Genomic DNA, 8,385 nt, shown 5'->3' with positions numbered 1-8,385 from the left:
TTACAACTGAATGAACTTACATATTCACATTTGTGAACGGTTAAGGGCCAGGGTTTGTATGGCTATTTGGATTCCAGTGACCTGTCAAAGCATTGTGGGTAGGAGTGGCCCCTGAACCTGCATAGGCTGGTTCTGTTTCCAAACAGGACATACGGATGCTGTGAGTGTTCTTCTCCTCCTACTCTCCCTCCCTCGGTCCCTCCATCACTCTGCCACCCACACAAACACATGCCACGTGCTCATCTCCGCTGTTCCCCCAGTGTGTGGGCCACCTGCCCCAGAACATGCTGCACAGCTGCCAGTCTGCAGCAACAAATTACCAAGAGTTTGAGTGAGGAGGAGAGAGATAGAGAAAATGTTATCTTTAGCTCAACCTCAAGTAATCTTAATATGGCAGGATAGATGTATTTCAGTCATAGACCAACAAGTCAATGTATTTCATTACTCAACAAATAAGTTTTATATTAGTGTTCAATTCATAAGTTCCACAAAAACACAAACACTATTGATTTATCCTATTTGTAATATGAGACTATATTATGTTTACAATATGATCTGACTATTTGTTAAAATTCTGCAATACAATAGGTCTATTTTGTTTCTGTACTTGTAAACCTGTGTAAATGTAATATATCTCTCAGTAATGCCCAGATTTTGCTAAAACAGACACATGCGAGGTCTTGCAGAAAATCAGTGGTAAAAACATTAGTATGCATCCCCCCCCCCATGAATATAACATACATGTCATTTGGGATGCCTTTTGTGATGGTAATTTGCAACGGACAAATTAAAGAAAAAGCCTGCCAGTGAGAATGAATGTTACATTAACAAAGAGGGCATGAATTAGACAGAGCAGCAGAAGTCACCCTGCTGATCTGACTCGTGGCGTTGAGTGTATGTATGTGTGTGTGTGTGTGTGTGTGTGTGTGTGTGTGTGTGTGTGTGTGTGTGTGTGTGTGTGTGTGTGCGCGTGCATGCACCCGCATGAGTGTGTGTTAATTTGACAGCTGGGGTTGCCTCTCTGAATGTGCAAGCCTTTTGTCACTGGTCTTTTTAGAGCACCAGCAGGTCTGTCACTGAGCAACAGCTTGAGAGTGACCCAAGCATGTGCCACACACGCTCAGAGGCGAGTGACCTGACTGTGTCCGTACTGTTGCACCATCATAACAATGCCAGAGTCCTCCCTCCAGCACCACCTCTTAGCTCCTGTCGCTCTGCTCAGATTGCTCTCCTGCTGTTCATTTTACCCTTAGCTCATCAGTGCCTCTCTCTCTCTCTCTCTCTCTCTCTCTCTCTCTCTCTCTCTCTCTCTCTCTCTCTCTCTCTCTCTCTCTCTCTCTCTCTCTCTCTCTCTCTCTCTCTCTCTCTCTGTGTGGGTGTGGGTGTGGGTGTGGATGGCTTTACTCCAGAGGTTTAACCAGGCGTCTGCCAACTGACCTTGTTGACCTCAGCCTTTTGCTGCTGAAGTGCCCAAGTGAACAGCAGGTACACACACACACACACACACACACACACACACACACACACACACACACACACACACACACACACACACACACACACACACACAGGGCCTGTCCAGACTGAGAAACAGACAGATTATATTTGGCCAGATGGAAACTGAAGGTGTCTTATCTTATTTTGCCATAATGCAAGACTCTTACTCATCAATCATAGATATACATATATTTACATTTATATGAGGACACATATAAAAATGCAAGCAAAAATTGGAAGTTGTGTTTTGCATAGTACAAGATGTGTATAATTGTTTTGCAGTTAAAAATGACTTGTACACACATACATTTTAATAGATATTTCTGGGTAGTCTGAGAGAAAGAAGAAAAAGCATAATGCAAAATCACTCAGTTAACACCATAAGCAACATGACTAATGAGATTACCATTTACATTCTTATTATATTTCTCCATTATAAACACAGGTACAGTGCATATCTGACTCTGTGGTGTGTGTGTGTGTGTGTGTGTGTGTGTGTGTGTGTGTGTGTGTGTTCAACATTCAGCAGGACTTTAATTAGGTTGAACACTAAACTGAACCTGTATCTACGGTGACACCTAGAGGTAGCAGGAGTAAATGCAGCCGTGCAGGCGGTATGTGAGGGCGTTGGGCGTTCCTCTAACAAGGTTTAGGACTCCGCAACTCATTTGATTAATACATATTAACACATAACTAATTTGTATTGTATAAGTGTCATTTTGAAAAATTCTTCATCTTTTTATTTAGTTGTTGCCGGACTGATTGTGACAAGAGGTTGCCAAGTAAGTTTGATATGACTCTCAAAGACGAGTCCTGAAATACCACATTACCGTATTTTGGTTTTCCATGCTCCAAATCACCTTGTTAAACACATCAGTTCATTAATAAATTAGGAAAACACAAAACCTGTCAGTGCTTAATGATTGGAATTGAACAACACAGATATCTCTCTGCCGATCGAGACAGCTCCTCACCACCAGGTGGTGACAAATAATAGCGAGCAGAACCGTTATACAGCCACAAAAGATATAAGAAAGATATGTTACACACAGTGATCTGTTTAATATCGATAAAATACAGAATATCAATAAAGCAAGTGTTTCTCTACTACAGAAAAACTGTAGCGTGTTATTGAATGTACTCAGTCTACTGTTAACTATCTAAAGTAATAAATAAAAAGAGACAGAAGAAGAAGAAGAAAAAGTAAAAAAAAAAAAAAAAAAAAAGGCCAAATGACTGAATGGCGGTGCTGAGATTCACAGCCCAGTCTGTGACAGAAATAAAGAGCCATGGCCTGTGGTGCTGGGCTACAGCAGAAAGGTAGTTCACTCCATTTCACTGATCACTGACCAGCACGTCTCTCTCAGTCCCAAACAATGTATTCTTCATGTCTTCTCAAATTAATCATTACAGAACACCACCTAATATAAACAGATGTATGAACTGTTTTCGTGAACTATTTTCACACACACACACACACACACACACACACACACACACACACACACACACACACACACCCCACTACTACTACTACTACTACTAGGCCTCCTACTATTATGTATATTGATTAGATGAATGACTGAATAACAGAATGACACTGTATAATCAGTATGACTTTTCAAATAATTTAATACAGTTATGTGCATTCCCTGTATGCCGTTTCCTACAAAAACAACAACAAAAAAAAAAACCACACTTGGAAGTTAAGTGAAATTAAGTGAATGGGACACGAGAGACCAAGTTCATATAGTTTCTATTGTCCAAAACTGGATGATCAATAGAAGTTCACATTCAGCACTTTCATCTTCAATTACGATTAATACGCAAAAAAAAGAAACAAACGAGCGAGTGAGCAAGCAAAGGAGAGAGAGAGAGAGAGAGAGAGAGAGAGAGAGAGAATCCCGATTTGGAGGAGGGGGTTGTATCTCTTGGCATCTCTCTCTCTCTCCACCCCTGTCTCTTTACGGGACTGCCAGCCCGTCCGGTGGTATTCCAGGAATGCGTTGAACATGGCGTCTGCCGTGAACGCTCAGAAAACAGGACTGTTAGAACTTCGTATTACCGTAGACCGCTGGATCCGCGTAGTAGCAACCCTGAGCGAGGAAACGTTGACGGTAAGCCATGGGGAAGTCGCCGATGAAGCCGTTAAAACCTCTCCGGCACCCAGCGGGGCAGTTAACGGGGACCCGGCCAACCTTAGCTCTTCCCCCGTCCCGGAGACGATCACCAACGTGAAGCGCACGGTCCGAGTAACCAAGCAAGACGTCGGGGGTCTTGGAATTAGTATTAAAGGTAAGGAATAACAAAACTAAGTTAAACTAAGTTTAAAAACAAATATGGGGATAATTTAGAACTTGAGTAAAACTCTGTAGCTCTTAGCATGAAAAAGTAGCGAATCAAATACAGACATTCGTAAGAATGGTCAACGGCAAAAATCAAGGTAGAAAACAAGTTTTTGATTATATATGTCTAAATCTCTGCATCTTTATCACAATGGTGTCACTACAGCATTCAAACCTCTGAAACTGGACATTTTTTGTTGGTCTATGACTGAGAGCTCTGACTCTGCTAAATAGTTTGTCTTAACAACTTAAATCTGCTGATACAAGCTTAATGTAATCGCAATTGTTTGTTTGTGTTCTCACCATTAAATTAGTGTACATTAAGAGGTACACACTCAACCAGACTGCACAATGGTCCACGACTCAAAGACTCTAAAAGCTGCCTACAGTCAATGTTGCAGTAACCCACCCCTACAAAATGACTTAAAGATGATTTTGTGATTTTGCCACCTCCTCTCTATCATTACATCTCTCCATACATTTTTGTGCTCTTGGTGCTTAAATGTTTAGAGTAAAACATGACATCCCCCCCCCCCCCCCCCCCCGCCCTCACACACACAAGAAAGGACTTTATTTAAAGACTTAAGGGAATGGTTAGAACTCTATCTTTGATCTTTGTGATCTTATTTGAAACAGTACAGGAACATTATTGCCATTATACTCATTTTTATAATTTGCTATGGTTTTGGTCATTAATGCTAATGATTAAGTTCTTCTCTTTTCTAGTTCTGTTTTTTTTTTTTTTTCTGACGGGCATTCGGTGTCCTGTTTGTGATAGAATGAGAGAACACCAGGTTGGGAATTGAGGCAGAGTATGTATGGGGGATGGGAGTTGCACCCCAATGCCAACAGCTGACTAGAGAGTTACCCATAATGCCCAGCAGTGTCATTGGCTTAACGTGAAAGCTGTGGAACGAAAGCAAGGAGGAGTGGAGAGATTGCTGCTGTTTATTTTAGGGAGAGGGAGAGGGAGAGGGAGAGAGAGAGAGAGAGAGAGAGGGAGAGAGAGAGAGAGAGAGAGAGAGAGAGAGAGAGAGAGATATGACCTTGTATTGAGTCTAAAGTGCAGTTGTATGTCTATATTTACTGTAGAGCCTTGTCTAAGTCTTTAGGTCTATAACTCTTTAACTTGTGGGAACCCTTAAGACCCAGAAAAACCAGCTTGATTTTGCATCTTCATCAGATAAAATTTCCACTGAGAAGTCTTTCCACTGAGAAGTCTTCCCACTAAGAAGTCTTCCTACCGGGTTAAATACCATTGCCAGCTCCCAAAAAAGCCAAAAATACAGTCACTGGGATATCCAGTATCTTTAAGTATTATAAAATGTCCTGTTCTTTCCAATGTTATTTAGGGGGGGAGCTCTCTGGTGCTTTTCCCAGCATGTCTTTCCCATGTTGTTTTTCCTCATTGCTGAGCAGGGAGCCAATGAGTACATTAAAAGTGATACAATAGGCACAAAGGTGTATCCACATACCTTAACTCATCGGAGCTAATTATATCACTTATAATGTACCCTGATTGGATGATTCTAACTCTGTCTGCTGTTATCCCAAGATTACAGATCACCTTATGTTCCATGCACTTGCCAATGCAAGTCCGGATAACAATCATGGGAGCAAATGAAGGCAATATTAGAGCCAAGACATTTCCTCCCTGCTTCTCTTGCTCTGTCTCTCACTTTCTCTCTCTGTTTGTCAGTGTATTAAATGTCAAACATTTTCTTCTTATTACGTGTATAAATGACTTGCCCGACCCCATTCTTCTCCTCAAAGGTCAGAACACTCCGCAGAACACCAGTGTTGCAGTGTAGAGAGAGCTCACTGCATGCAGACTCAAATGGGCACATGCATGCATGTATGGAAAGATTAAGGAAGGGATGAAGGTGTTCATGTGAAAGGTTCTTGCAGTATTCTGTTGTAAAGTTATGGTATTTCAATAGTAGCCCTTACAGGATGCACCGGACGCCAAACTTTATTTTTTGTTGGGAATGAGAGAGAAAGAATGTGACATATTTGCATGAATATGGTTCAAAAAGGTTGCAGCATGTTGGAAACAAGGCTCAGGCTTTCTTGATTAGCAGAGGACTACAGATATGACTGGGGGGTGTGGAGGATGGGTGGTTCCATTATTAGGGTCAGAGCTTTCCAATAGTGTCTGGGCACACTTTCAGACCTCCTACCAACTGTACTGGTTGCCGGCCAATAGTGCTAGACCACCTAGCAAGTTATTGCTGTTAAAGGTCATAGGTCACCAGGACTAAAACTAAGACTAAAGCTGGTGAAAAGGACTAAGGAGTTATTAAGTGACATGCCAGGAAGATATTACAGAATCATTTACAAACGAAGCATCATTTTGGATTTAAATTTTTTTTAATTCTGGATATCAGTGATATACATTCTGAACCACATGGTTGCATGTGTCATGATGTGTATTTATTTATGTAGTGTTTGTTTATTTTATTACCTGCATAGGAAGTGTATTGTTTCCTTCTCCATTTCTGATATTTCAACTGCTGCAGTGGCAGCATGTTTTTAGCAAAGCAGCAGAAGATCCAGTTTCAAAAACAAATCACAGATGCATATAGATTAGGGCCGGAGAACCGAACACTAAACATGAGCTCAAGATGCTTCCCACACCCGAAGTGTGATGCACTCCTCCTCATTTAGTGGAATGTCAGACACTTATGCTGGAATCTGATACCGCTCTCTAAACACATGCAGAATATATGCATCTACAGCCTTTTGCCACCTCTCATGAATCCTGACCGGGACCTGGCAGGCAAGGGATGGGCCGAGAGGTCATGTCATTTAGTCTGCTGTCATCAGCATTACTCATCATCCGGGAGGCGTAGAATTGGCAGCCATTGGGCGTTATTGACAGTGTTTCCTATGAACAGCCTCCTACGGTGGAAGCAATTAATGGATTGGTGTGGAATCAGCTTCTCTGCTGGTCACAGAGATAGAGTAGACAGAGACAACAAATGTTGCCAGAAAAAGCTGGGTTTTTTTTGTCCATTTATTTATGTTCATCATAAGGTCTAAAACTATTTTTAAATTGCAATAGGCACTCTACCATTACTCATTTGGATGAATTTGAATGAACTGCAATTAAATTTGAAATAAGTTACTGAACTAAAGACGGTGGACAGCATCAATCAGTGTTAGTTTGCATTGAAACTACGCTCGGACTGCACGGATGCTGGCACTGCCCTGAGAAATTGTGCCTCTATTAATCTGAAGTCTCTTTCGTCTCTGCAGCCATTCTCACTTGCTGCCAGAACACACTAGAGTCAACCAGCTGTGACAGTTCTGCTCCCTACCAACTTCCTCATTTCATAATAAACAGAGAGTAACAATGTCCCTCAGAAAAAAGGAGGATCAAGAAATCTTTATTGAAAATCATTCAGGAACACCAGACGAGGCAGCAGTTACGAGGCAAGATCAGGTAAAAGGCCTGGTGTTTGTTGTGCATCTCAACAGTGCTGCCAGGGCTGTTAGTGCTGGACTTGCCTGTCTGGAAGTCTCCTTGGTGGAAGCACAGTCTCCACAGACCTGTTTGCCCTCCAGGTCTGGTAGAAACTCCTCCATTACTCAGGGCTCATCTTAAAAATAGAAAGCAATGAATATATAAAAATCCAAACTGTGTCTTGGTTCGCTTCCTTTTCCTATCATAGCCGGGAACTAAAAATAGGTAAGATGCGTAGGCCAGATGCTGTCTTAGGAAGTCGTAAACAAAGGAGACATTGGAAGGGAAGATAACTGTCAAAGAACTATGGGAGGGTCAAAAGAACTCATAATTCATAACTCATAACTCACAAGTCAATGTTGATTAAAGAGTTTTAGTCTGCCAAGCTCATTTTGCTCAATGCTGCTGCAGATATACATATTCAGGTAAAGCACTGCTGCTTTCCCCGGTGAATATGTCCCACAAGGCAATGGACCGTACTGGAGTCTGGGTGATGAATGCGAGCACACTTCCTGTAGTTCTTAGCACAGTCTGTCTAGATATCTTTGCTTTGGTCCGGGAGTTCACTGCTTGGGACTGACGTTTGGACAAGATAGGGCATGTATCCCTGCATGTAAAACTTTGCATGTAAAAATTGAAGAGAGAGAGTATTGTCAGCTCATCTCTTGTGCAATCTTCAGGGTAAATGTAAGGGGTAAAGCTGAGAACATTAGCATGATTAGGAGATATCCCGCATAGAAGATCCTTAAGAATGTGAACCCTTGAGGTAGATTGCTAGCAGGAGCTGAAGACTATAGAGAGAATATATCCTGAGAATATATTAGGGATTATTATTTTGTTCTCTGTTGTTTTCTTAGATCTAAGGTAAAGATAAGAGCAGTATTACAGTCCAGCAAATGTATGATGCTCAATCTCTAGCACAGTTTTTTAACAGTATGTAAGTTACTAAATGTTCCTTTTTCTGGGGGAGCTTATTTTGTTGTATCTGAGGTGCAAGTATTCCATGTTGGATAGTACAAATTTAATGGACATTTACACATTCTTGCATTTGACTGTCAATCTTTATTTACTGAATCT

At 41.5% G+C, this 8,385-nt stretch overlaps 1 protein-coding gene across 1 annotated transcript in view; it reads left to right on the top strand.

Moving 5' to 3' along the window:
- Positions 1 to 3,420: 3,420 nt before the first annotated feature.
- The window catches only part of snta1 (syntrophin, alpha 1), a 19,566-nt gene continuing 14,601 nt past the window's right edge, over positions 3,421 to 8,385 (top strand). The window contains exon 1 of the mRNA XM_027000661.3: positions 3,421 to 3,792. Within this exon, the coding sequence (XP_026856462.1) occupies positions 3,510 to 3,792 (283 nt within the window). The 5' untranslated portion in view covers positions 3,421 to 3,509. The remainder of the gene's footprint in view (positions 3,793 to 8,385) is intronic.

This window comes from Electrophorus electricus, chromosome 7 (assembly GCF_041902795.1).
Source record: "Electrophorus electricus isolate QZ-2024a chromosome 7, ASM4190279v1, whole genome shotgun sequence".
Taxonomy (NCBI): domain Eukaryota; kingdom Metazoa; phylum Chordata; class Actinopteri; order Gymnotiformes; family Gymnotidae; genus Electrophorus; species Electrophorus electricus.
This window is presented reverse-complemented; position numbering and strand designations above follow the sequence as displayed.